Genomic DNA, 27624 nt, shown 5'->3' with positions numbered 1-27624 from the left:
GTTAGTAGCAAGTTCACATGGATTAGGAGGAAGCTCTGGAACTCGGGATATGAAGAGCATGTCCTAAGTGAAATTGGAAGAAAACAAAAAAGGAAGGAGCTTTTTGCAATGTGAACTGGTCTAAATAGTAGGCATTTGCCACTGGGAGAAACTTCCAATCTATGTTGACTTGTCCCCTGATAGGGACAAATATCTCATCTAAAGCTACTCTTTAAAAGAGGGTAGATTAGATATTAGGAAGAAATCCTCCACGTTGAGTGTGTCAAGACACTGGCACAGGCTGCCCAGAGAAGCTGTGGCTGCCCCATCCTTGGAAGTGTTCAAGGCCAGGTTGGATGGGGCTGTGAGCAGCTTGTCTAGTGGAAGGTGTCCCTGCCCATGGCAGGGGGTTGGAATGGGATGATCTTTAAGGTCCCTTCCAAGCCAAACCATTTTAAGATTCTATGAATCTCTGATTTACATTTAGGGTCTTGAAGGCCAGAACCTGCTTATATCTCTCAAAGAGCAAAAGAGGATAAAGTACTGAAACAATAAATGCTTGCTTGAAATGAAAAGTAAGTAAATACATAACATAGGGGTAGAAGCTTGGGAAAAAGGTTTGAGGTGGTGCATCAACTGGAAAATACTCTTTTATTACAATTGTCTTCTTCTCTGCAGGGTGTAATAGTCGGTGAATGTTGTCCAAGGCACCTTTGCTCTCACTGTTTTGAGATGCACTCTCTTATTTTAATTATGGAATGGACTTAGTTGTAATTATCCCTAAAAATATTCTCTAAATAAAAAGTATTCTACAGAAAATATTCCAGAAGTTCCTGGAAATCGGCTGATTGTGGAGAAAAAGAAAATATAAAAACAGGGGTCACAGGTTACCAGGAAGGGTCCTGAATGGATATCTCCAAGATGAGCTGTTCATGGGCAGTCCTGTGAACAGCACTCTTATTCAAGGATGCTGCTTAGAGGTGTCTGTCCTAGTGTTTAATAGGTTTCCTGTCTTGGAAACTCATTTTCCTAGTTCCCACAGAAGAGATGGAAACAGGTACTCACTGCAGTCATCTCTCACATGACTAACAGGATAGCTGGAACAACTTGCCCAAGAAAGTTGTGAAGTTTCAATCATTCAGGTGTTGAAAACTTGAATGGGTATGGCCCTCAGCCACCTGCTGCTCTAGTTGACTCTGGTCTGAACAAGGAGTTGACCCAGACATTCTCCATGAAAGAGGTGCTTTCTATCCTCAGTGACTCAGTGAATTATGGTCTGGAGTGACTACATCCACAGTAAAAAGTTCAAATTTCCAAGGTTAACCCTTACTTTGGCTTCTTTCTTTAGGATGACTCAAAAAATTGCTATGTGGTGACTTTTCAATGTAAGTATTCTGCCTAGACCATGCTGAAATCACCAAAATCTCACCACTTGAATTATCAACATCTTTATTACTTGGGGATGTCTTATAGTGTCTGTAAAAGTTTGTTGAATTTTAGCTGGTTGCTAAAAGGTTGTGTATTCCACTTGTGCACTTCATCTGTTCCACTTTACAATCAATCCATGCCTGACAGGTGCAGTAGGAGCTGGAGGAGGGAAGAGTGACACAGAACACTGGTGATGTACCTGCCATTAACACAGTTCTTGTGGAGAGAGTGGCTGAGTGGGGAAGTGAGCAAGGCAAAAATTGGGTTAAAGAGAAATTACTGGCTTAGATGGAGTGCAGTTTAGTTCTGAAGTGACATCTTGGGTGCAGTCACGTTAATTTAACAGTTATAACCTAGATAAGAGAGTCTTCTGTGGGAAACAATCCTGACCTGATAAGGAATTGGGCAAAACCATCCCTGTTTCTTACAAATTCACTTTCTTTGCTCACATTCTCAATTCTGATTTAAGTCCTTTAGGATTTTGTGAAGAAAACAGATTTCTCTTTACATGTATTTCCAGCTCTTTGATTTGGGAAATAGGGTCAGCTATTATGCACTGATTATGTGAAGTACGAATACTTTGATTAGCAAAATTTCATAATTTTTTCCACAAGTTCTGTTCAAAAATATCATTTTAGGCAAGGTGGCATTAATGCACTTAATCATTTTGTTAGAAGCAGAATCTCCTCAGGAGATTTTATCTCTAAGGTCTTGCAGAGATTGAGGCATTTACATTTAGTTTTGAGCTTCCAAATAATGATCATTCAGAAAATTCTTGTAAGCCATAAGTGAAAATGTTCTTAAGATACTGGATAAATATTTACTATTGGTCATACAGGTTAGTATTATTGTACACATCCAATAACTACAAAAGGTCTTCTTATTGACTTTACTGTTTGAGAGAGACCATTTTTCTATTAGAAACATTTATAATTGTTTCCCTGTAATTGTCTGAGCTAAGTTACAATTGTGTCATATACTGACCTTTAAAAACGTGTCTAGAAAAGCCTGCAGCTGTTCCCTCCTTGGGTTCTCTCTACTGGCTTATATTTAAGCCAGTGTCTCTGAAACCAGGCAGTAATAAAAGGGATATTATCCTTAGCAAATATCTTAATCATGGTAAATCTCTGTTGCCCTACAAATGACTGCACGGGGGATTAGAGTGGAGTAAGCCATTTGCTGAATATCACTGCCACCTTTTCGAGGCCATTTAAGCATGTTTAATTTTTCAGGGTGAAACATGAAACCCACTAATACAAATGTTTGCATTTGGCCTGAATTATATCCAGACTGTAACAGTTAGAGCAGGCTTAGGACCAGATTGTGAGTGATCTGTAGGAGGCCAGTTCTGCTGGGGAGAGTGAGAGAGAAAAATTCATATTTATTCCCAGTCCCAGCTCTCTTATGTCACTTACGCTGCCTTGCTTCTTTTCAATATTTATGTAAGGCTATTATGGTGTGAAGTACCAGTAAATATATGGATGATGCTTAGCTCTGCATTTTTTTAATATCAATCACAGTCCTTACTGTCATCCAGTGCCTGGGAGCCATCAATGTCTGGCTTGGGTTCATCCTGGCTGAAATGGAGGTGGCAATGCTATGAAGTACAACATAATTCCAGGGACTTGTGTCCTCCATAGCATCACTTTCTAGCTGTTTGTTTATGCAGATTTCTATCAGATTGCCCAGAAACACTGAGACTCCCTGTTTTCCAGTGGTCAAGCTTTAGGGAACCTTTTGAGAGTCTGAAATACTACTGTGCACTTCATGCTTTCTTTTTTCCTTCCTTTTAAGAAAGCAGTATCTTCTCTCTGTGCCTGCCCAGGCAACTGCAGCCCTAACCAATTTGGACTCAGCCAGAGCCTTGGGAACTGGCAGCTCCAGGAGGTGTTTGCTGGGGCAGAATTCAGTGACTGTGAGGTGACATCTGTTTCAGGTGGCACAACCCTCTTACTCCACACCTCAGTGTACCAGGAACACATCATCCACAAACTCTCCTTATTTCCAAGGAACCTGCACTCAGGTTCACCTCCCCAGGCTGATTTCTTGAGCCTTCCATCAGGCAGCTTTCCCCACAAGCCCTGAACACAACTTTCCAGAGCGGCTGTGAGGGTTAGAATGGCGAATGTGAGAGACAGTGTTTTGTTGTTCATACGATCATGGAATCATAGAATGGTTTGGGTTGGAAAGGACTTTAAAGACCATCTTGTTCTTGTTCCAACCCCCCTGCCATGGGCAGGAACACCTTTCACTAGACCAAGTTGCTCACAGCCCTATCCAACCTGGTCTTGAACACTTCCAGGGATGGGACAGCCACAGTTTCTCTGTTCCAGTCCCTCACTACCCTCCCAGTAAATAATTTCTTCCTAATATCCAGTGTAAACCTGCCCTCCTCCAGCTTAAGACCATTCCCCCTTGTCCTATCACTACCCGTCCTTGTGAAAAGTCCCTCTCCACCTCTCATGTAAGCCCTTTAGGAACTGGAAGAAGTTGTTTTTAATTGTCTTATGACTGCTGGACTGATCTTCAGCAAAGATGCTGATGTCTGTCCATCCCAGGGTATACTGTGCTCAATGCAATATTTTTTGTATTTAAATCCCAGGCAAGCTTCCAAATGACAAGCCCTGACTTTGAATGGTCAGCAGAATTTAATAAATAATCTAAGGACCTTAAATGAGACCATAGGATGTGTGGTTAAGCAGTTATACTTGTTAATGGGGAGATGTAGCTAATAGTAACCAAATTGAAAGAGGAAATTGAGTTAGTGCCTTGTAAGAAATGAGACCTTCACAGAGGACCCCCTCATTAGAGACTTCATAATTGTTCTTTTTAAAAACTCAATCACCTATTTCATATTTCAACCACTTCAGCCAGTCACAAGTATTCTTTTCTGTGACAGTGGTTTAACATAAACTACGTATAGCTTGTCCTATTGGAGAGTTTGTGTCTTTGTGCTCTTAGCTTGAATCCATGTTTTTTCCCTATGGAAGAAAGAAATTCTGTTAAGCCGATAAAGTTTTATTATACTCTGTTAGGTTTTCTACTGTATGGGCAGGTTAAAGCTTTGATTTAATTTTCCTCATAGAAGGAACAAAATTCCTACGGGAGACAATTACAGGTGAAGATGAAACCCCTTGGTCTGTTCAGTGAATCTTTCAGATGCTTTAATGGTGATTGAAGATGAAATACCTAAATAGATAAAACGGTCATAGAGTAATAGAACCATTTGGTTTAGAAAAGCCCTCTAAAATCATCAAGTCCAGCCATTAACCTGACACTATCAAGTCCACCACTGAGTCTTCACAGGTATTTGAGGTTTCTCTCTTTGTACATGCTCTGAAGTTGCAGACAGCTTCTATTTCTGATCCCTGCCACTGTTTTATACACTCAGCTGGTCGTCGTTCATTCCTGTAGGTACTGCTGAGGGATGTCTGCTCTTTGCACACATCCTCCCATGAATGAGTGAGGTCTTAATTGTGTCTTCCTCTAGAGGGATGAATCAGAAAGTGTTTTCAAATTCACTAAATATTTTAGAGGTTTGAAAGTTTCTCTGCAGTGGGATAAAACCTAGAAATGTTCAGAGGTTTTTGTAAAAAGGCTGCAGAGTGTGAAGGAAAATTATGTACTGGAATAGGGTCCAAGGTTAAGCTTCTCATCTGGACTGTGAAGGTTTGGACCAGGGTTTTCACATTCCAGTTGATGCTCTCATCACCAAGTAATAGGCTATTTTTAGGGGGCTATTTTTTGGCTTCAAGTAGGAATTTCCAAGTTGAGCATGAGGAGTCATTTTGCTCTGGGATATTTCTTTTAAATCAGCATGCTCCTGTTTTGCTATAATACATGTTTTCTCCATGCACTTTCTTCTGAAAAAGTCTAATCTAAGGTAGAAATTAGCCCTTCCTTGAGCATGGATTAAACCAGATGACCTCCTGAGAAGTCTCCCAACCTAAATTCTTCTATGATTCAACTTGGAAAAACTACCCTCCATCTCCAATAAGGAAAAATGATTCTTGAACTTAGAGTTACAGTAGAGTAAAAAAAGTCACATTAAGTGCTAAATGCCATGGTCTAAAGACTTAAGTATTAACTTATAAACTAATTATTAGCTAGTGTTCTCATTTGCTGAGTAGTTTTATGAGTATGGATTTTGCATAAGTTCTCATAAATATGTCTGTATGTGTGATATTAGACACAGAGAACCATGTAAGGGAAGGACAAAAATCATGTCTATGCCAATAAGTGACACAGGGCCAGGGGCAGCCCCAGGCACTGGCTGATGCTCATGTGCTCTATGGCACAACTTTGACCTGGTCCAGGTAGAGGCATTCAAGAGCAAATGACTGATCATGCTTAGGATTTTACCATGGGACCCTTTCCATTTAGCAATCTGGATGCTGTTGTGGCTACATTTCAAATGGGAAATAACACAAGCAATTGGAAGGTCACTCTATAGAGGCTGGGCAGGTTGAGGTTATATTCCTGGCTGTGCCCTGAGTTGGCTGGGGTGTCCATAGACATGCCACTTCAGTTTTTTTAGTCTCTTTATGCCACTTCCATTTTCTTAGTCTTTTTCTTTCACATATGTAAATTTCTTGCTGTAAAGACTCAGCTTTTCAAAATAGTGTTTGTTTTCTGTGGTGTGTTAGCAGGAACACATGGGAAGGGCCTGTTCTAGGCTGGGACCTCTAGAGGTTCCCATAATCCAAATAATAATGGTAAAGAGAAGGGAATGACATGTGATTTCTCATGAAATGACTGTCCAGTCTTCTTGAGAGATGTAAACTGAGTGATTGTTCTGTGTTTACAAGAGCAAGAGTGCCCGTTTCAAGAAGGATTTGGGGACAAGCTTTTGCATATCTGTGTTTGCAACAGGTGAGAGCAGCTTCCATAATTAACAAATTTAATGTATCTTCTATTGTATCTGCTGTGGAAGAAGTGCTGTGAAAAAAAAGCCATGGAGCATGATTGTGTTTGCATTTGAGCTGCTGGGATATAGAATAAATGCTTGGCACATAAAGGGCTGCTCCATGGGTCAGATAGGTTCCTGAGGATTGGCTTTTACCTTCCCTTGCCATATTACCATGTAGAAACCACTCAAGTGTCACACCTCCTCACTTATCGGTCTGCAAAATGAAATTATTGGCTATTTAATAGAACTGACATGTGCTTGGTTAAAATATGTTCATTAAATGTGCTGATAATGCCAGAGAGGGAATGTTCAATGGGAGAGATGAGTGCTCCTGTAGCAAATGCAGTGCTCAGGCTGGGGTTGTGCTCAGGCTGGGGTTGTGCTGGGAGCTGATGTGCACCCCTGGGCCCAGAATCACTTCTACCTCTGCCGAGCTTACCCCATGAGGAGATAAGAGGGTCTTGCCTTGCTGAGAGCCCACCTCTGGATCAGCAGAGTAATTAAGTGTTTGTTTCTTTCCAGATGAATACAAGAGTAAAGTAGCCTGTGAAGATGACAAGCTGAGGCTGAGCTGTAAGAAGAGCATGGTGATAGCCATTTACTCTGCTGTCTTCGGGAGGACACAAGGAGGCAGCCTGGAGTGCCCATACCAAAACCTAGGGATGCCCATGACTGGTAAGCAGGGGGATGGCTTGATGACAGGCTGATATGAGCAGGGTGATTTCATTTACTGTCATCACAGCAGAGCTGGCACAGATGCTGGTTAGAAAAGCAGGACTGGGACATGCAACCTGCCATGGTGGTGCTCCTGATGTGGGGCACCATGGTGAGATTCATCATGAGCACCAAACTGAGGTGCAGCTGTATGTGCTAGTTGAGTTACCAAGCCACAGGCTTTTCACGGATTCATCTGATTATATGATTGAAGGTGCTTGAATTTCTTGTTCCATTTTCTGTCTTTGTGGTGGTTCATACACTGAACCTCTGCCTGTAATATGGAGGACCATATTATCTGGGGATGTCATGTACCATCTGCAGCCACTGAAGCCTTGACATTGCATTTAAACTTTTACCGAAGTTAAAGCAAGGGAGCAAATTCAAAAAGCAAATTGTTAAGTTTCATCATGTTACAGTTGGCTTACAGTACCTTCAGTAGGTTCTTTACTCTCAGATTATCAGAGTCTCTTACAGTCATGAGTTAAAGATAAATAATTGAAAAACATTCACTGGAACTGTCTGTTCTTGAACCTATGTGAAATGACTTTGAGTATTTTAGGCTGTGACATAGAGAGCAACAATCACAGCATAAAATCCTGTGCTCAGCATTCCTCATAATTCTCTGCAGACCTGAGAGGGAATTAACTGTTTTCCCAAAGGAATTGCCTCCAGAAAGGGAAAGGCTTCAGGGGAGAATGCACAGGGAAGCTTGATCTGGTGCTGTTGCTGTGCTGGGATCTGTTCAGCTGTATCTGGGGATCTTTGGCTTCACCGCTGCTGATCCAATGCCCTTAAGGAGTTAAATGCTATTCAGATGGAAGCATGTCAAGTGAGTGCTTGGAAATATGATACGCAGATGATGGGTGCCAATAGAAACCCGGAGGTGGAATGAGGCCAGTCAGGTTATTTGTGAAGCGTGGCAAGTGTTTTACTTCTGTAGCTCTGAAAATCTGAGCACTTGCAGCACAGCTGAGTAGTGCAGGGTCTCTTTCCCAGTCCCATGTGTGAGGTGCATGACAGCAGAGTCAATATCCTGCAAAAAGTTATCTCCAGTATCCTGAAGTGACCAGCATTCCTAGATGTGCTTCTGTAGTCCCCCAGTTGCTAGGTAGCAGAAGCCAAAAGAGATGTGTATGGCAGGTTAGCCTGGACCTCTTTGGTGTGGTGTTTGGGAAGGGCTGAGTGTGTTCACTGGGTGCTGTGGTGTTTGGGCTGCTGGGTGAGAACTTGCCAAGTCAGTGAAACAGGATGGGTTTCTGGAGCAGACCTGAGTGCCCCACTCCATTGTCCTTGCTGAGAGAGCAGGAAGAGGCACACACCAGGGACAAGGCACCAGCACACGGACCCACTCTTCAATGTCAGCGTGAAACAAAACTCTATGTGAAGCCACAAAGGGTAAAGTTTTGCTCTTCTTTGCCCAGCTGCAAAGTCATGAAACTTGTACTGGCTGAGAGCAGGGTATGTGGCACCAGAAAACAGGACGGGAGGCACAGGCAGGGAGAACAAGCAGTGTGGTCTGACAGCAGGGCTGCACGTGCCATAGGATCTCTAGAGCCTGTATGCCCTGCTGTTCTCAAATTGGCCTTGTGAGCTCTACAAATTGGGGTGTTTGCCCAAGGAAATGAGGTGTCAGATCCTAGAGTGCAGCACACAGTCTGCTGCTGGGATGAGGCAGGGCCCTTCCTCCTAAAGCAGCAGCTCCTAAAGGATACTACTTACATGAGCAGGCTCAGTACAAGAGAGTGTAATGCCAAGTCAGGGGTGGGAATGTTGAGGAAGCTTTACACTAAAATCTGGCTCAAGGTTTTAAGCTGTGAATTGATGCTAAAAATGACCAAGTTGTTGGACAGGAGCAAATATCCACATGTTTGGGATTGCTGGGGTCTCAAGTATCTTAAGTCAGTCTGGTGCTCCTGGGGTGCTGTGGGAGTAGGTATGTCCTGCCTGCATAACAGCAAAGGGAGGCTGGGAAGGCTGTCTGGAACATCTGCTGGCTGCATGCCCTGCAGGGCTGGAGAGATGTGAGGAACTCACCATGGAGCAGTGACTTGCTCAGGCTTTCTCAGGCATTTGGGCACTGTGTGTGTAGGGTGAAAGACAGACTATAGCTGCTGATGTTGATGTTTCCTTGCATGCTGAAATCCTGAGCGAATTGTGGGGGTGACCTTAACTAAAAGAAAATTGGGGGTGAGCAGATGGTCGTCCCCAATTCACCATGCTCCAGCCCTTAAATCCCAGTCATGTTTGGGAGAGGTTGCTCAGGTTTCTTCAGCTACAGCTCACTGATCCCCTTGGCATGAGGCAGTCTCTGCTTATCACGACCTTCCCTTCATCTACCTGTGTGAGCTGACCCAACAGGGCAGAACTCCGGGGATGCAGGAACGGGAAGGTGAGTTGTTAGCATTTCTCTTGGCCCCACAGGAGAAACCGCTGTAGGATCCTTCCATGTGGCACCCTGCAACACTCCCATTCCTGCCTCCAGTTACAGCAGTGACAGGAGCAGGTTGTGCTCCCAGCTGCCATGACTGATTGTGGAGCAGCACTCAGGATCCCCCAAGCTGCTTCAGAAACTGTGCTCCTCTCATGGGCCTGTGTAGCCCAGCAGGCAACTCTGTTCCTTCAGGAGCAGGTGGAAACATCACAATTTATAAATCAAAGCTTTTGCTAGCTGGAGAACATTTCTCTGCATGTTTCCACAGCCCTGCAATGTGGGAAGGGCTGCTCCATGGCAGCCTTTGATCCCAGACATTCACAACGAGATGATCTTACAAACACAAACGTATGAGTCAGACTTTGCAGCAACATCCAGTTCCTGTAAGGCAGAACCCAAGGAGGGTTTAAATAAGGGAGATTTATTATGTTCGAATTTCATGGACTGATGATTTGTGTCAAGTCTGAGCCTTGGCAAAGGGCCTTTTGCTGAGAAGTAGGCCCTGCACAAGTTCACAGTGATTATTTATATCCATGCAGCCTGAGCTACTTGATGAGAGAAGTAGTCATACCTGCCCCAAAAGTGGTGAAGATTATCTTTTCTTCCTCTTCTAATGAAAGATAGTTCAGAAAATTTGATTCCATTTTTCTTTCTGTGGACAAAATGCACATTTGGATTGAATTTAGAAATCTGCAGGTGAGGCTTTTAAAGAACTGAGGTCTAAGATGGGGAGAAGAGGTGGCCTAATAGAGCTTTGCATATGTAAGGTGAACCAATTCAATTTGTGTTGTTTCTGCCTTGAAAAACAAGACCTTATACTCCTGCAGAAGTGTTGAGGAGATAAAGTCCACTAGCAGTGAATTCCTGGGATTCTCCCTTAGGTGCTCAGGTGGTTTCCGATGTATCCTGGTGTTGCAGTCCTTTTAACCCAGCTATTACTGTGCTGCTTTTGGGTGATAAAAGATCCCCAAGTTGCCATGCCATGCCATGCCATGCCATGCCAGACACATGTTTTCTCTCTGTACAATGTCTATATGAATGTGCTTAGCATCTGTGAAGAGAAAGTTATGGTGGAGAGCTCCATCCTATCCCTGTCACGTTAAAGTGAAAATCTGTCAGGATCCTCTTTTAACTGCAAACATGCTGAAACTTGTGTCTCTGACCACAATGGGAAACCCCTGCAAACAGCTGGACCCCTCCCTGAATGCTTTGCGAACTCTGAAAAGCTCCTAAAAGAATTTGACCTTATTTGTAACTCTCTTAATAAAGCCTCCACTTTGCTGCCAGCATGTGCAGAGAGCATACACAGAGCATGGGGAGGTCTCTGGGGAAAGGGCTATTTACAAGCAATGAACCATTAATATCCCTCAGCCAAGTGAGCCCTTTGCCCCTTTTTCCTGCTGTTTACAGCTGTCTCTGCCTGCATCTCCAAGTGGCTTGTTTATTCCAAGAGAAGCAATTTAAAAAATGCCCTTTTCCTACACGTATCTGAGTGCAAGGTAGTGATCTAATCAGAAGACTGAGGAGGAAGATCTTGAATGTAAAATTATTACCATTTTTAGTGCTTAGTGGAGCAATATCTTTGGTCATATTCAGGACACCTGACTTGCTCGCATTATTCATTTTTACTGTAGCTCCCCCCCGAAGCACAGAGTGAGATGGACGCATTCAGATGACCTCTAACATAGGATCCTGGACTCCTTCTCAAGGACCCTGTCTTTCTCCATCATGTGTACAAAAAGCCCAAAGCAATTTAATTGCTCATCCTGGGTAGAAGGAATCTGGGCTTGGTTTTGGAGTCGGTGCGAGATCGTGGGAACCCCAGCTCCACAGCCTTGCTCTGGGTCCTGGGGTGTGGGTCAAGCTGAGTATTCTGCTGAGAGTGAAATGTCCTTGCCACTTAACATACAAGCTCTCTCCTGTGCCTCTGTAAAGGGGAAAAATGAATGTGTTTACAAAGCCCTGAGGAAATTTAGATGGTCAGTGGCACTCTCTAACTCATGGGATCTGATAATGGAAGAGCAGAGGAAGGAGTTCAGCAAATAAGCCAGTGCTTTAGGTGCTCATTGCCTGGCAGTTTAATGCAGTGACAGAAGGTGATCCAACCCAGTTTGTTTTGATTTCTCCCTCTTAATGCAGATGTATATAAGACTTGCAGCAGAGTCCTCATATAAATATTTATTACACCATATAAATAATGGACCCTTCTAGTTTGTTTATCTGTGATCAGATCTAGCATGTGAATTAATATGAAATACATGCAGTAAAAAATCCATTTTATTCCAGGCTACATGTTCCTGCCCGCACAAGAGCTGGCTTTAAGAAACTGCTGCCCCTCCAGCTGTGCATTTCTGTCTCTCTTCTGCTTCACCACCCATGACCATTTTCCATCCCATTCCCATCAGTACAAGGTTGTGGCTGTGCTCTAATCTTTGTCTTAAGACAAATGCTTGAAAATAAAAAGTGCCTAAAGTGTGGAGCTGGACCAATGAGGAGTAGTAACACCTGGCACTAATGGGGGAAGGGTGGCTGGGACTGTGAGAAGGGACAGGGTATCCATGGAAATCTGTGCTGGTCAGACAATGCCATGTAGCACAGCTGACCTTCAGTGGATCCAAGTGGCTGAAACACTCTCGTGCTTCATCCTGGTTTCCCTGTCTGGCTTTTAAAGCAGCTGCAAGGCTGGGTCTGTGGGATGAGCAGCAGTTGGAGTGGTCAGACCCTGTTGTTCCTCTCTATAGAGCATAGCAGGCTTCCAAAGCACCCTCCTGTAGGTGTGACTCTGTGTATACTTCTTTTACATTCAGGGCAGAAACTACTTTATTATGTGTATAGCTCATAATTAAGAACATGTTTTTAGAGGCCAATCTGTTTGTATGCAATAAAACCCACAAGTATCCAAATCTGAAGGCCAAATAAATATAATTTACTGTTTAATTCACATATCTTACCTTATTAAATTTAAATTGAAATGCAGTTCCCATTTTAAACGCTGAATTAAAGTGGGAAAAAGCCTGCTTTCAGAAAGTTGTTCTTCAATTTTAGATACTTAGTGTTTCACTTTTTGTCTCAAAACACCAGGAGGTAATTAAAATCACTTTACAGCTGTTTCTAGAAAACTCCAACTATTGTTGGATTCCATAGAGCTGTAAAAATGATTTATATGAAGTGGTTTTTATATGCACACAATAGTTTTTTTTTAATGAAAAAGTCCATTCAAATGTGAGTCTGGACAAGATCTTTCTCTAAACCAAGGTTCAAGTTTATTTTGAAATGCTGTTTACAGTGGAGTATGACCCCATGCAGTGATTGTAATTAAAAATTCTGAGTCTAGTAATTTAAATAGCACTAGCAGGCTCTGTGATGCTATTGGAACGATATTTGAAGAAGTAAAGTGAGGATTTGTATCAGTAACATGAAATTCTTTAGTGGCTGATCTTATAAGATGCCTATTGCCCAACTATTAGTTAAAAGCAAACTCAAAATATAATCCTAACAATAAAAGGGCAGAATTTAGGAGATTTAAATCTGTAGCATCTCAGTTTGTTCCCATGGAGTTGCTCTGAATGAAAACCAGTGTAACTTGTTCAAAACTGATAATCTTAAAATAATTCAGATGTCTCTCAAGAATATTGAAAAATTGCCATGCTGGTGAATTCTGAACCTGAGTAACAAAGGTAACGTGAAACCTGTGAGTTTGCAGGCACGCTGTGCTTTATTTTAGGAACCAAGGGCAAGAAGTGACTTGCAGGCTGTGTCAGCTGGGTAATCTCTTTAGAAAATGGGCCAGTCCTGCAGCTTCTGAAGTTCAGACCTTGCTTCAGCCTAGGTCTAGGAACATGTTGACTATCCCCATGTTCAGGAAAATACTTTTTTTGGGCTGTAATGAATAGGAAATAGAAATGTACTCAAGGACTTCACAGGGCAGTAGATGCATTGAAAGCACCATCGCTATCTTCTATTGAGTGATGCTAAAGCTGCTACCTTCTTTGCTTCTTATCTTGAATGCCTTACAGCCCACAATCAACTCTGCTGCAAATTAAATAATAACATTTTACTGCCATTGCCAGACCAAAACTTCTTTGTTCTCTGAGACTTCTTGGAGCCATGTTTGAAGCTGTCCTTGGATTCTCATTTCATCCCCCAAACCTGAGAAATGTTATTAATTTGGTCAACTTTGCACACTCTAAGTCAGTCCCTGCAAAACTGGAGTCTCATATATTTTTTATGAGTTCTGGTTCCAGATACAAGGGTGATAAGATGATTTAAGTTCACATTAATAAACCAAGTGTTTCTAAATGTAACTATAGGATTTGTAATTAAACCTGTAATCAATCCTTCAGTTGCAGTCTCTAAATGTGATTGGTTTCTTTTAAGATAATTTTCTTTTTTCTGGCCTACTGCTGAAGTTTCCAAAGTTTTATGAACTGTGTGGTGACTAATTTTTCTCTCTCTTTCTGGAAAACACACTTTTTAAATGTAAAGCTGGCCTTCTCTGCACATCCTTCTAATGTTTGGATATAGATTTCCTTTCTAGCCAGCTGTTTTCAGCAACATTGTACGAGACATACATTCTATATACAGCTGTATCAATGTTAAATTCTCTGCTGCTATTTGTAATGATGATGTTGACCATTTATCATTTTACTAATACCAGTGGGGAACTTCACCTTTTAGTTTTTAATTATTTTGGGTTTCTGTCCTGAGCTTCATTTTCCTCTGTATGCAAATACACTTCTGCTTCTGTGCTTTTTCTGTTTAAGGGCAGTCTTTGGTTTCTATTGGTTGAACTTCACATTGGTCTTAAGGATACTTAGATATTTATAGATTGGCTTTTTCCCTCTTGTCTTGTGGATCTAGACTCAACTCACTTCTTGTGTCCTCTACAGGGGCTTGTGTGCCGTTGCAGGGAGGAGAAATCCAATGTATTTCAGTTGTCCCCAACTGAAACTGTGTGACAGCTTTACACTAATAAAGAAATTATCTCCCAGGGCTGCTAACTGAGAGAGAAAGTGGACAAAATCCATCTTTATTAACAGTCTTCTGCACTGGCTTTTAAAGAGAACATCAAACTTAATGGGCATGGGCTAAGTCAAAAATGCCTGGGGTTTGATGTACTGCACAGAGTGCAGACTGATTCATTGATATTCAATGAAGACATCCTTCACAGGCTGCTGGATGGCTAATTTTGGCTGAAGCAAAGGCTTAGGCACCTCTAGCAGCTGCCCCTTTATGAAGGAGCTGACGTTTGTAACAACCATAGTTAATGGAACATCTTTAAAATATATGAGAAACTGCCTAAAACCAGGAGAGCTTCCTTCCATCCTGCTTATGATAGGGGTTATTTTGCAGATTGAGGCAGCCACTCCTAGGTAAAACACAAAGGGATTTAGGCAGTTGCCTCACTTGCAAGGTTGGAGTTACTTCCTGCCTGTGGCCTTTTTGCCATTCCATTGAAATTTGCTTTCTCTTTTGGCAGACAAGTGGATAACCACAGCACTGATTCAGACATCTGTCAGCTTTCTTTGCAGGAACTAAATTTCTCCCCTCTTAGTTAACTGACTCCCTCCATCTTTCATTCTGTCCTCTTGGATTCATAGCTCCCAGCAAGTAACTTTTCCTCTCTTGTTCTTGAGCAGGAAATCAGGCTGCAAGTTTTGGAGAAAAATCCTGCCCTCTGCTTGGGAGGACTGTCCACCTAGAGCTGTCCATTGTTTGTAAATGTCTTCCCTCAAGGGAAAACTTATCTTAAGTCGATCCTTTCACCTGGTCCTCAAAAGACAGCAAGGAAAGCTAGGGTTCTATTGATGGTTTAAATTAGAGATGTGGGTCTTTACACTGATGTCCCGATGCCTTTACACTGAGCCAAAGCATCACACAGAGTTTGTCTCTTGATCAGGTACCACCAGTCCTGTTCCAGTTCCTAATCACTTACCTCATATGCACTGCTAGGAGTAGTATTTTAGGCAGTGATTCTCTTTCTGAAGCCTTTAATTGTGGCCAGTCATTTGGTCCTTTTGACAATTCAAGGTCTTTTATTTTGTTGGCTGCAAAAGGTAGTTGCCCCATTTTTCTTGAAAATTCAGTCTCAGACAGTCTGACTCATCCTCTTACGAGTAGGTGGAGTTTTTTCTCAGGCTCCATTTTTCTTTCTTTTTGGAGTGTGTGCATGTTAGTATTGGGTTGAGCTCCATGCCCTGCTGCCTCTCCAGATCTATGGACAGCCTGTGGAAAACTCCTACCTGGCAGCTTTACAGCATGCTCACATATTCACCTGTCCAGCTGTGCGTGATCCTGCTTGCTCTGGACAGTCTGTCTCATCTGTGCAGGAACCCACCTTTGCAGGCTCAACGTGGCTGTGCCAGGTGAGTCTGATCCTGAGCAGATAAACAGATGAACAGATGTTCTCAAACATCTGCAATGAGCCCAACTTCACTGTGGGATTAGTCACCCTTCTCAAAACTCAGTGTTTAAATCTGTTTGTGGATCCATCTGTGATGGCTGCTGCCTTGGAAGAGGCTCCTATCTCCACCAGAGCATCTAAGATGCAAAATGCAAAAATTAAAGAATTTGGAAACATTCTTTCAAACCCAGATAGGTTTTTCAATCAAAAGCAGGGATATATGGCTCAGATTTCAGATTTGGATGTGTCACCCTTACTGGAGAAAAACAAGTAACACTGAGTAACCAAAATTAAGGATATGATTAATAGGCATTGGCTCCAGTTTATTTTTTTTTTTTTCACCAGAAAGAGGTAATAAAGAAATAGTCATGCTGGGAAGCAGCCTTAGACTGACTAAAATCCATTCATTGTGGTGAGCTTGATGATATGGACATTACATCACCGAGACCAATTCCAGTTTTAAAGCCAATTCTGTCTGCAAGCTGCAGCTGGTAAAATCCTCCATCATGGCTCTGTTGCCCTCATTTGGGTTTTCACTCTGACAGAGGCTGGGCTGATGGAGTAGATCAAGGAGTCATATCATACTAAATGCAACTGGTAAGATGAATTACCCACTGAGGGCTTATTGAGAAATCCAACTGGCCAGTGGTCTGCATTTGTGAAGTGATCCTGGGAAAGGGAATTCACCTTCTACCAGGGGCAAGGCTGGAGGGACGTGCAACTTCTAGAAAGTGGGGCCAGAGGTAAAGAGAATAAAGTGAGCTGATCCCACTCCCTCCCCAGCCCCAAGCTGAAAATACCTTATTCAAAAAGCATAGCTGATACCTTTAAACACTTTCACATGTGAAAATTTCACCATAGCCAGGATCGTATTTGCTCTCTGGCAGTCTACTGAAGCAATCCAAGGCTAATAAAAGCCAAGGGTAGCTCTGGCTCGACCTCTTCAAGAGGGCTCTCTATCATCTATGAGGTCTTAAAGCAGTTTTTATTGCCTTACCATGGGATTTGAGCTTTGTGGACTTTAAGAGGTTCTTGGCAGGGGCCTGGCTCTGCTTAGCAGTACTTACCTCAGACTTAGTGATATGATGTTGGCATTTGTGAGCGTCCTTCCCACATCTCTGACACATGGGATCACTTGTTTGTCACTGGTGCCAGGGTGGTATCTCATAAAACATTTGGAATTTGCATTTAGCAAGCAAACAAGCAGCAGAAGAAAGGAGATCATAGAATATAAAATCATTAAGGTTGGAAAAGACCTCTAAGATCATTGAGGCCAACTGTAATGTTGCCCTGAATGAGCGTGGCATCTGGTACAATAAATGCCATGTCTAGTCTCCCACTTCTGAAGACCTGGAAAAAATGAATTTGGCCAGCTGAAGGGGACCAGAGCCCAACTCTGCTGCACCACATTGCTTGGTTTGGCTTCCCTGCATATTTTTGGCAGGCTAACTGCATGATTTATGGATAAAACCCCTGTATTTTCTTGCCTCTCTGAGCTCTGAGGATGGGCACCTGGAGGGGAAGACTTCTGACCTGGAATCACCTCCTGAAGAGGTACTAATATAATTGGAGCTCTCACTTCAACGAGCTCCCCAAGGACTTATTTACATTTGGAAGTTAAGTTACCTGTGTGCACTTTATAACATCCAACAGGAGTGAAGTTCAGTGTTTTTATAAGCCTGAGACACAGGGGTGAAAGAAAATACCATGTTGTCCCTCTAGAGCTCTGAATGGCATGGTGGTGACTGTGATTTATGAAGGTGCTGTAGCCTCATCTGTCACTCAGCCACCTCTCAGATGTACTATTGACATCTTCAGTGCTCGTTAGTAAGGGAGTAAAGATGCTTGAATATGACATTTTGGCATCCAGCTAATTGAACTCCTTATCACAAACCCTTTGAAAGGTGTAAGGAACATGGTCCCATTTTGAGATTTTGATTGCTGCTTTTACATTTTCCAGTTCAATGTGTTATGTGGAGGATGAACTTGTTGACAGACCAAGAAATCCAAGACCAGAGACAAAGCTAATTTCAGTGTTGGCGCAGTCTTCCCTCAAAGCACTGCAGGCTGCTTGCCCTGGCCTTTATGGGAAAGCACAAGGCACATTTCCTTAGAAATTGTGTGGAGGCAAAACCAGGGAAAATTCCTCGTTGTGAGCAAAAGAAGTCTTTGAAGCAAATACTTGGTCAGAATTTGTGCTTAGACCCCATTTGGGTTTTTTTTGCGCTGGAAAAATATCACTGTTTCCAAGAAAATGGCTCAAGTCTTACCATGGGGAAAATGAGAAGAGTATTTGGATTTACCATGTGGGAGCCTGTTGTTGTCAGTAGAGTTTAGCTGGATCTTGTTACATGGGTGCCTCAGATGACTTTCTGCCATTCCTGCATTCACCAGATTTTGGTGTTCATTAGGGTCTGGAGGTCAGGGAAAACAGTAAGACGTGCCTAAATTGTGACTGTTTGCAGCAAGAGCCAAGAAAATGGAGTACTACAAGAAACCTCCACTGTGCTTTATTGAAGTCATGCTGGCAGCCACTTAAAAGCAGTCAGATTGCTTGAAATCTTCAGTAATGACCTGGATAATGGGACAGAGTTTGTAGGTGGTACTAAATTGGGCACAACAGTTGCTACAGCTTAACTGGAGTACTGTAGTGTCCAGTTTGGGGCTCTCCAAGTAAAGAGAGATGTTGAAAAACCGGAGCAAGTCCAGTGAAACTCCACCAAGCTGGTCAGGGGCCTAGAGCAGACAGCATGTGGGATAATGCTGAGGGACATGGGGTTGTTCAGTCTCCAGAAGAGAAAGCTCAGGGTGGGATCTTATTTCTGTTTTTTACTAAGGAATAGGTGGTTCTACAGAAGATTCTTCCTGGAAACACATAGAAGAAAACATCAGATGAACACCAAGCAATGAACACGAGTTGCAGCAATAGAAACCTGATTACATACAAGGAAAAAATTCTTCACCTGGAGAGGGGCTTAACCCAGGATCAAGTGTCCAAGCAGTTTGGGATATATTTCTCTGTGGAGATTTTCAAAACTTGTCTGGGCGAATTCCTGAGCAACCTGATGTAACATCAAATCTGCCTGCTGTTTGGGCAGGAGGTTGGAGTGGATAGGCTCCAGATATTGCTTTCAGCTAAATTATTGGGTGGTTTATGTGCTGCAGTCCCAGCAGGTGATGTTTCTCCCTGGATATATTTTTTATCCTATGATTTGCAAAAAGTACATGTAAAAGAGGCTTTTAAAATCTTGATGCCCTACTTTCTAAGTGAGGGGCTTTCATCTTCACCTGTAGTTTAAGCATAGAGAGTCCCTTCTGCCCTTCTGCTCTTCATTTTGGCTGGTATAGGTTGAGGTGGAGCAGCCTGGCAATTGCAGAGCTGAGGACTTCACAGGTGATACTTGTGAATACAGGGCCTGGTCTGTGCCTAAAGAAGTTGAGTATGTAGGGTTACATGTATACAGGTAAATGAGTAGCACCAGGGGCACAGGTACTGGAAATAGGTCTGTACTGTGAAATTGTAGCATGATCCATGGCATGGTTTGTTGCCTTGGCCCAGACAACTCTCTCCTGGTCCAAAACATCATAGAATCCTGGAATGGTTTGGGTTGGAAGGGTCCTTAAAGACCATCTTGTTCCAATCCCACTACCATGGGCAGGAACACCTTCCACTAGACCAGGTTGCTCAAAGCCCCATCCAACTTTGCCTTGAACAGTTCCAGGGATGGTTTGAAGTTGGTTGTAGGACAAGTACTGGGTATCATCACTCTGATCTGGAGAGTAAGAGTGTTTAATAGTGGGTTGTCCTATCACAGCTGGCCTCAGGGCCAGAGAAACTCCAGGTAAGTTTTCTTTTACCACTGAATGTGCACCCAAACAGTGCAGGCTGGACCTGGGTACTGCTAAAATGCCACAAAGGATTGCAGTGTTAGGATCTTCTCTGGCAGATGGAACTACCTAGAAGAATCTGGGTGTCTTGGGCTACGTGGAAGAGGCTCTTATAACTCAAGCTACATCTGCACTGGTCATTGGGATGGTAAAGGGTCTAGAGCAGGGTCCCACAGCTCTCTCTGGGCAGTATGACCTGTTATTTTCAGTGGGTATCATGGACAGGGCTGGGAAAATAAATGCAGCTACTATCTGATAAAGGTAACATTGCTATTGTGCTCACCTACCATGGACACATCAGCTAGTCTGTATTGGATACAGAGAGAGAGACTCTGCTGCCTGGCCCTGTGGTGGCTGACCTCATGTCCATGCAACTAAACCCTCCACCACATAGTACTGCAAATTGACTATTAGGACAAGCCCTGTTGTATCTCAGGCTGTATTACCTATTTGGACTAATGCTAGTTGGCAAAATCATTCTAAGGTAAAGGGTAGCGCTTAAACAAAGGGAATAAAGGTGTGTCCATAATTTAGCCCCTTTGGTTTCCTGATACAGATGCTGCTAAAGTCAATTTGGATGGAGACCATGGCCTGCTCAGAACTGCATGGGAGGAAGGAGGCCATCAATACCAGGATGTGACTAGTGATGGCTAGAAAAGCTGTCAATGTTAGTGTGAGGGTATATGACAAATAAAACTCTTAGAAGTGTTTTCCGTGTGCTGAATCTACAGCTTTGGCACCTGAAGAGTCAATTCAATCTATTAAGGTGGAAAGCAGAGTCTGTAGTTTGTGCATACATATTCCCACATGAGGAATGTCCCAGAGGCTGCCCATCTCTGGAGATGCAGGATGCAAAAGCCTTGTTGTGCTGTTGTGCCTCTCACAGAGTAATGGGTAATTCCCCACACTCCCATGGACACAGTATGGTTCTGTGCCAGAGGGCGAGGCCCCTGAGCAGACAGCTGTAGGATGTTCGCTGTTTTGTGTGAGAACAATAGCAAGTAAAAAGAATAGTCACCCTCCATGAAATCCTCTGAAGCACTTAGATTTGATGACTTTCTCTTACTGGACATTTGCAAAAAGACAATGAATCAGGATTGCTGCATGCCAGATGTTTCCACTGGAACCTCCGACACTCATTGGATCAGAAAATCCCCTAAGGAAGCTTGGATGGTTCAGTATGAAAACGTTCGCATGGAGCCTTCTTCTTTAGTCATTTGCAGCATGTGAAATCAAATTCTGCCTTTGATTTGAGAAAAAGACGTTACCCTCTGGGCTTGGTTTTCTGTGGCTTTCTTGTGTCTCTCATGGCTTTTATTGTTATGCTGGTTCTAGAACTCAATACCTTTTGAGGTCCATTTTCCCTTTCCCTGCCTCCTGATTAGTGACCTAAAGGGGTTTGTATTCCATTCTTTGTAGCTGTCCTGTTCCTTTTAGCAACAATTCAGTGTTGAAAAAATGTCTGCTTGCCAGTTTCCCCCTGAGCTTGGTCCTGGCTGGACAGTGAAAGGAAACTGTCAGTCTTGCATTTAAAAGCTCAAGACCTTATCTGTGCAAATTGTTCCCACCCTAGGTAAGAAAACAGGCAAAACCACCAGGTAGAGAAAAATACTTGGGAAAACAGTTGCTTTTGGAACTTCCCATATTCTAAATTTCTGATATGAGAAGTGTTTCTACTTGTATGGAATAAATGTGAATAAAACAGTATTTCTACTTATATGGTAGATGATCATATAATTATTACACGTGAGAGCAGACAGGGACACTGACCACCTTTGTCTTCAGCAGGGGCCAGAGAGGGGGATTTGAGACACCTCTTGTGGTTGTTACAAAGATGAAATATCTTTTATTCTCAGCCTTCTTTCTACGGATGTATAGGGGTTTCTGATTCTTCAGTATTCTTTCAATTTATTAGAGGTGTGTTAGACTCAGATACACCTTCCCATGTAAACACAAAGACTTTGAAATATGGAAATCTTGTATATACTCTCACAGTCTGCAACTGGTAAATTATTTTTAGGCAATTTCTGTTGTGAATGGACAAATATTCATGGATAGGTATTGTTTATCCCTTTTAGAGTGTCAGTCAGCTACTGCTCTCCAGCTCATGATCAAGCGTTGTCATGGGAAAAGAAGCTGCAGCATATATGCCAGCACCTATGAATTTGGAGATCCTTGTTACCCAGGCATCCAAAAGCATCTTAATGTCATCTACACCTGTGGTAAGTTACAAAATTCTCTAACTCTCACTGGGGTCTATGTTTGTTGAACAATGGTGTGCAGACAACAACAAGATTTTAAAAGTTTTTCAATGTGGTGGAACGTGGTGATTCTTATTTGGTCAACATGCAAAAGCTTTGGATCGCCAGAGTGGTTTAATTCTGTCGCTTTTTGTACTCATTGGCTTGATGGAAAAAAGCAAAAAATGTGGAAGTGGTATTTTATTAACCCATTCAGTGCTTCTTCAAGGCAGGAAAATTGGGTGGTGAGGTTAATCTGCTCAGTGGATGTTTACACACTGAATGTTGGCATCCTGCAGCAAAGCTGTGGTTATCAGTAGGATCCTTATTACTTTGTTCTGTCTTTATTTCATTTTGTACCATAGAACCAGGTGATTACCAATCCATACTCATCCACTGCGTTAGTAGGAAATCACACCCAAAATCTTCAGGTAAACATTGCAACAATTTTTCTAACAAAATACTGTTCTTTACAAAAAAATAAATAAACAGTTGGAGCTCTCAGTTGGGAGCTTAAGTCATAGCATTGAGCAGACACTGTGCTCTTACCTGAGTAGTCATCTTATTTTGCAACAGAGGAAAAATTGTTCCTGACTGAGTCCTGTAGTATAAAAACAACATATGTCTTCTTACTGTGATGACATTTTGGTCATTTGTAGCTGACATATTGAAAAATATTTCCTTCAGAGTTTTGCTGACATAGTTGTTGCTAGGCTTAGCTCAGTCTCTCTTTCTCTCTGTGTTCCTTTCTGCATCCATCTAGAAGTAGAAATTTTGGTGCTGTACTAAATGTGCTGAGCAGACAGTGGGACATGTAGTAAAGGAGAAGCTCTTTGTGCCCTCAGACAACAATGGTTCTGTGGGTCACTCTGTGTGGGTAACTGCAGGATGCTGAGTGTGACAGAAAGAATTTGAAATGGAGTCACCATAACATTTTGTGTAGTGGCTATAGCATGGTGGATGTGCAGTGCCCTGAGGAGCAGAGACATTGATGCAGGAGCATCAGGCTCTCAGCTTGTCTGGCTGTTGTTTCATTTGGCTGGAGTGGCAGGAAGGTTGGGTTTTGTTCGAAGGGATGCGGCAAAAAGTAGCAAGGCTATCTGTGCAAAGCCCTGTGAATTTTCTAGTCAGGAAGGTGATGTTTTTATATCACTTTTCTCATAAAAAGACTGGAGAGAAGCTTATCCTCATGGGGATTTGACAGAAATGAAGGCAATGTAGCAGGAAAAACAGGAGCTCCATCCGTCAAAAATCCAGGGAAAACAAACAGATCCCCATTATGTATTTCCAAGAGGATTTCTCCTTCAAAGGCCTCCACAGACTTATTCTGGCATTCTGGTCCTGGTCTCAAAGTCCACTACAAAAGGCACTAATGATTTCTTAATCTGACCTTAACTCTCTAGTCCAAGCCTAACTGCATCAGGAAATGAGTCACGCTTGAGAGCACAAAATGGCATGTTTTGCTTTTCCGTGGGTGAAATCTGCCTCATCCTTTGAAGGTGGCCATGGCTCCTTTTCAAAACCATGATCTCAGACATGTCTCTGAGCTGGATTTTGTGATCAACAGACACATATTTCTCGCCTCAACGAGCAAAGTCCTTCAAAATGTGAAAATGAAATAAACAAGAAATCAAATTCCAGTTCCATGTGCTTGTGCCAGACAGAACTATGTCCTGGAATTCTTTCAGAAGAAGTGATAAAACCAAACAATTTGATATTCTTATGGCCTAGAGATGATAGCCATGCAGAAAACCTCATGCTGGCTGTCTCTTTGTTTCAGGTTTCCATAAAGCTGCACACATTATGGCTCCTGGTATAGTGCTCTCCTACTTTCACCAAACCTGTGGGAGTGAAAGGGGACAGGCTGTGACAAATGGACAGTTCCCTGTGGCCTGTATCTCAGTACATGTCCGTTTCCCACTTCTTGCACTTGGAAACATGTTGTCCCTTGCTGCTGTTTCCTGGAGAGCAGTGAAAGATGCAGTGACCCTGGCATAGCTTGGGAAATGTGATGGGTGTACAAATGGGCTTCTCTCAGCATCACTTCAACCCTTTTTGTTGCTGCTTCAAATAAGTGACCCCATCACTCTCTGAGATCAGGCAGTGCCATCAGTCTGCTCCTCTCTGTCACTCTCCGTCTGCCAGACTGTGTCAGAAATGTCCTGCCATGTGTCACTGGTCTTACCTGTGAGAAAAACTGCCATGTGTCCTTGGCCAGTGTTACTGACCTGCTGTGCTGCTTTGGAAGAGGTGGTGAGAGCAAGAACAGCTATTCATGTGGCCATGTGGGTGGAAGAGTCTTCATGCAGACATTTTACATGTGAAGAACTTCAGTAACTATGGGGACAGAGCAGCTGAGCTCTGCTTTTGGGGCTAAAGCACGGGAAGGACTGGAAAGAGACCAATATGTCTTCTTCTGATAGCAACTCATGAAAAAAAAAATCTTCTGAGGAAGTAAGTAATGAGGTGACAAAAGGTAAAATTAACTGAAAGCTCATGAGTTGTTTGCAGAAATCAAGACTGAGATGGACTTTGTGACAGGCTGGTGGTTGTGTAGACCAATGCCTAGTGAAGAGCTGGTGAGGTGTCTTATCTCCCAGTCCTGGCAGGAGGACGTCTGCAAGGTCTCTCAGGTCATCATGTCCACACTGTTCTTCTCTAGCCTGACAACAGGAGCTATTCCAGATCTCCAAGAGATGAATGGATGAAGCAACAGCTTTGCTTTCTTTAAGCCATAGCCATATTTTTTGGAGGTTCCTTCCTCTAGCCTCCATTTTTTACTGGACGTGAGAATTCCTGCCAGACACACATGATTGTGCTGATGAATCTGTTATTAAATAAAGGTGTTATCTAACTTTTTGCACAGCTGTATATTTTTAAAATATTGTTTATAATTACTCCAGCCAGTGGGAATGTCTCAAGTCAGCAGTTCTCATTAACAAATGATACCCCTCTGCATCGTGGGTTCAAGACCTATTGGCATCCCTTAGCTGAGAGGGAAATGCCACCAGCTCGTGTGTATGTATGAGATGATTGAAGCAAGCAAGTACCCGGCAGCCTGGTGTGATAGAGATCTCTTGACTGCATTAGGGTCCCATTAGCCCAGCCAAGGAAACAGATGAAAAATCCTCCAACAAAAAAACATGCCAAACCTGAATCTTGGCAGGAGCTGAAATACGAAATTTTGGCCCAAAGCCAGATTTAGCTAATGGAATGGTGTGGAAGGTGGGATTTTCCAGTATGTGGGTCACATTACTGCACTAATAAATACATTAATAACTTTTTCAAAAAAGGAAAAGGCAAGTTAATTCTGGGAAGCACATAAGGCATGGTGAGGTTGAGTTCTGAGTGTGGCAGCTGTAATAGAGGCAGATAAAAAATTTTAGCTCTGCCTTTTCTTTAAAATACCCTGAAAATCTTAGAGGAGAAAAGAAAATAAAAAAGCATTAATGCAACTGAGAAAAAGAATGCAAAAAAGACTTACTAGAAGTCTTTCTCTCCTTGTTTCCTTTCCCCCTAAGCATCTCTCTTTCTCTCTGTCTTTCTTAGGTATAAAACACTGTAATATTTGTGAGTAGCTTGATAGTGATTTTGTACTTACTGATAAAACTTACTGTGCTCACGATCTTTTCATTTTCTTAATTGTCCGGTTATTAACATCAAAGGCTCCCTTTATTTCTCTATATCTCTTTACTCTCTAGCTTGCTAGACTTGTTTTTTTGGCCTGTGCTGAAGTCCTAACTCAGCACTGCATGAAAACCTGTGGAATTTTTTCACGCACACAGTGCCACTTGGACTCAAGGAAGTGTTGAATTGTGTGCTTTATTTTAAGACCTATGGATAATTACCATGAAAGTTAAATATTTCCTCAAATCCTTCCTTGAGTGGGGATGAGGGGCTTGTCTGTGTTTAAAGTGAAACCTTATTCTGAGCACTGAAAGTCAAGGTAGCCATTCAGAGTGTCCACTGTTCCCCAGTGCCAGACCTGCCTCCCTGTGCAGTCCATGGAGGCTGCAAATGTAAACCCTCTGCTAAGGACCTGCTGCTCTTTAAATGCAGGCATCCATCAGAAATGGCTTGATGAGAATAAAAGAAAAGGATGGGGATTGTGAATTCCTTTGTGTCTAGATCTGTTTCAGTGGGTTGGTTATCAGTCCTGATAACTGGTGACATTTTAGTGCTGCGGTTGGACACGTGCTGAACAAAATGGAGGAAATATGGCCTTGGATGTGTTTTTGATGTGAATATCTGTCGTATGTTTAGATGTGTGCATGCCTCCTGCTTGATTCATGCTCACCAGGAAGGAGTCATTGGGCTGAGAGCTAATGAACTGCCATGGTAACTCATAAATTGCTTGGAAAATCCTGCAGTTCTGCCACATTAATAATCCTGCCATCCTGCTTTATGAGGCAATAAGCTGAGTCCCAGGGGCCAAGTGCTTCACATCCCAACGAGAGAACTGTGCAGGTAAAGAACAAAGCCTGAGCACAGGGACAGCAGCTACTGTTGCTTTGGGGTGTCTGGTGCTGCTGGGAGACCAAACGGGGTCAAGGAGAGGTGGCTGAGGTGCTCTGGGGTGATAGGGGTGTGCTGACCTTTGCTTTCTCTGAGTGCTTGGGAAAGCAGCCTGTCTTTCTCTAAAATGTTGTGTTTAAATAAATGTTCTTTCAAGTTGGAGTAGAGGCAGGGTCTGTGTTAAACAAGGCAGCTCTGAGGTGGTTGCCCTCATGATGACAATGATGAGGAGGGAGGCAAAAAAGCTGCACAAATTCTCTCCTGTCATCTCAAAGGGACTGTGCTCTGGTCCATTAGCTCCTGTGCAGTAAATCTATCAATGCCTCAGGCTGGATGAATGTAATGGTTCCTTTTGCTCTTAAAATTTATGAATTCATGAATGTAGAAAATGTATTTTTATCACTGCAAAAGTGCTTTCTGTTGCGATAAAACTCAATTCCAAGATATGAAAAAATAGAAGAGAAGCAATTCCAGACTTCCAAGAAAAAACAAAAGCCTTTTACACCCCTTTGAAACAGGGCAATGCAGGCAGGGTCTTGCTAGAGAAAGACAGATGCAGAATGTGTGATGCAGACTTTCTTTCTTCAAAAGTTGAAATAAAATTGCTGTTTACAAACAAATAAAGATTGTAGGAAATCTAGCTCTAGGGATGTTCCACTGAATGTATAATGTCTGATAATGTTTGTTTAACTGGGCTTCTTGTATAATGCTATGAAACAGAACTCACAGACATGTAGATTTGAAATTCATGGCCACATAGGTTTGACCTACCAAATATATAAAGAACAGAATAATGATATGATACAATTCCATGTGGCTACTTTCATTGTCAGGACACTGAGTTCAGAGATAGGACATCTATTCAAATAATTTCTCTTATTTTCCTAAGTTAATAGAAGTTTATCCAGTAATTTTTGTATCAAGCCTATGCTTCTCTTCAAGCTACAGAGTATTTTTTAAAAAGCTATCCTGTCCTCATGTAATGACTACAAATATTGAAAAATTCATGAAGTGGGAATCATCTGACCAAGTGTAGACATACAAGCCATAGGGATTTATAGTGTAGACATTCCCATCTGAGACAAATTCCTTTTACAGGTAATGTGGAGAAGCA

The 27624-nt window shown here is 42.5% G+C and overlaps 1 protein-coding gene across 3 annotated transcripts in view; it reads left to right on the top strand.

Moving 5' to 3' along the window:
• The window catches only part of EVA1A (eva-1 homolog A, regulator of programmed cell death), a 206796-nt gene that overhangs the window by 80439 nt on the left and 98733 nt on the right, over positions 1-27624 (top strand). For all 3 annotated transcript variants that reach the window (XM_048299171.1, XM_048299168.1, XM_048299170.1), the window contains exons 4-5: positions 6839-6991; positions 21834-21977. In XM_048299171.1, coding sequence (XP_048155128.1) covers positions 6839-6991; positions 21834-21977 — 297 coding nt within the window. The remainder of the gene's footprint in view (positions 1-6838; positions 6992-21833; positions 21978-27624) is intronic.

The sequence above is a fragment of the Corvus hawaiiensis genome, chromosome 3, assembly GCF_020740725.1.
Source record: "Corvus hawaiiensis isolate bCorHaw1 chromosome 3, bCorHaw1.pri.cur, whole genome shotgun sequence".
Lineage (NCBI taxonomy): Eukaryota > Metazoa > Chordata > Aves > Passeriformes > Corvidae > Corvus > Corvus hawaiiensis.
The sequence above is the reverse complement of the archived record's forward strand: the minus strand, read 5'-3'. Positions and strand labels throughout refer to the sequence as shown.